Source organism: Penaeus monodon, chromosome 29, assembly GCF_015228065.2.
Source record: "Penaeus monodon isolate SGIC_2016 chromosome 29, NSTDA_Pmon_1, whole genome shotgun sequence".
Lineage (NCBI taxonomy): Eukaryota > Metazoa > Arthropoda > Malacostraca > Decapoda > Penaeidae > Penaeus > Penaeus monodon.
The window spans coordinates 29,140,860-29,142,092 of NC_051414.1; the positions used below are offsets into that span (position 1 = coordinate 29,140,860).

At 47.1% G+C, this 1,233-nt stretch overlaps 1 protein-coding gene across 1 annotated transcript in view; it reads right to left on the bottom strand.

The window, feature by feature from the left end:
- LOC119592119 (myotubularin-related protein 8-like) overlaps positions 1-1,233 on the bottom strand; it is a 99,568-nt gene that overhangs the window by 11,012 nt on the left and 87,323 nt on the right. The window contains exon 5 of the mRNA XM_037940940.1: positions 6-163. Coding sequence (XP_037796868.1) covers positions 6-163 — 158 coding nt within the window. The remainder of the gene's footprint in view (positions 1-5; positions 164-1,233) is intronic.

Genomic DNA, 1,233 nt, shown 5'->3' on the forward strand with positions numbered 1-1,233 from the left:
CCTACCTCATAGTTGTGATTGAGGGCGGTGGGCGCCCACGAGTCGCAGGGGACGCCCATGCGGTGGTACTCGCGGGCGGGGTTGTACAGGTCCCAGCCCATGCTCTTGACGATGTCATCGTTGCTTGCCGTGTAGTGGAAGCAGTAGAGGTCCTCCAAGTGCACTGTGGAAATAGAAACAGAGCATATGCATATTCAAAAATTCAAAAATAGAAACAAGACATGTATTTTTTTTTTATCTAATTAATTCAAACAAGGTTGACAAAACATAAGGATGAAGAGAAATAAGAGGAAAAACTCCCTTTGCTCCTCCTATTACGCCCTGACCTCGTTAAATGGCACCACTTGAACGTGACTTGACATTGAGCGCCGCCGGACCCTTTCCACGTGGCTGGGTCTTCAGTCGCCGGGGAAACTGTGTTTCCAAGTACTTAAAAGTATTTGCGACAGACCCAACTGCCCGTGACAAACGACACTTTAATCGCCATAATCAAAACTCCGTCGCACTCCAATATTGCAAAGTTGTTGCTCGCTTAATGAATCGCTGATCTATAATTGCAGGATCCATTTGCACGTTAATGGCGGGTGAAATTGATTCTTTTTCCCTCGAGTGTGCCAAAACTCGGGTCTTTGGCACTCCTGTCATGGCACTGCGCTGACCCTCTGAGCGATGCAGTGCCATTCCGAGGATCCTAAACGCAGTGCCACTCTCGAAATATCGTACACTGCGAAAAAGCTCACAGCAACGATGCCATATTCACGAAATATGAGTTCTACTTAAGCTCTAATTTCGCACATTCCGACGTTACTTGCACCTAATGACAATGCAGTACTGATTAAACCACACTGCCTAAACTGCCTCTTAACCAGCTGCTCCCACACAACACCCAACCCTGAAACGACACCCACACAAAACCCATTCCTAAAACACTGATTTCAACCCACCGCCCATACCTAAAACATTTCTTCCCACACATTACATGTCCCTAAAACACATACTCCAACCCACACACACACCTAAAATAGTTCTTCCCACGCCACACCCATCCCAAAAACACTTACTTTAAACCAACACCTATTCCCACGCAACAACCGGCGCTAAAACACTGCCTCTCGAACGAACTGACAAATTCAAAGTGTCAAACATTACGTAATCCTGAAGCCGCCCCGTGAAACCAACCTGGGGTTTCCCAGCACGCTTTAGTGCCGCGATTCGTTCCTCAGATTGCCAATT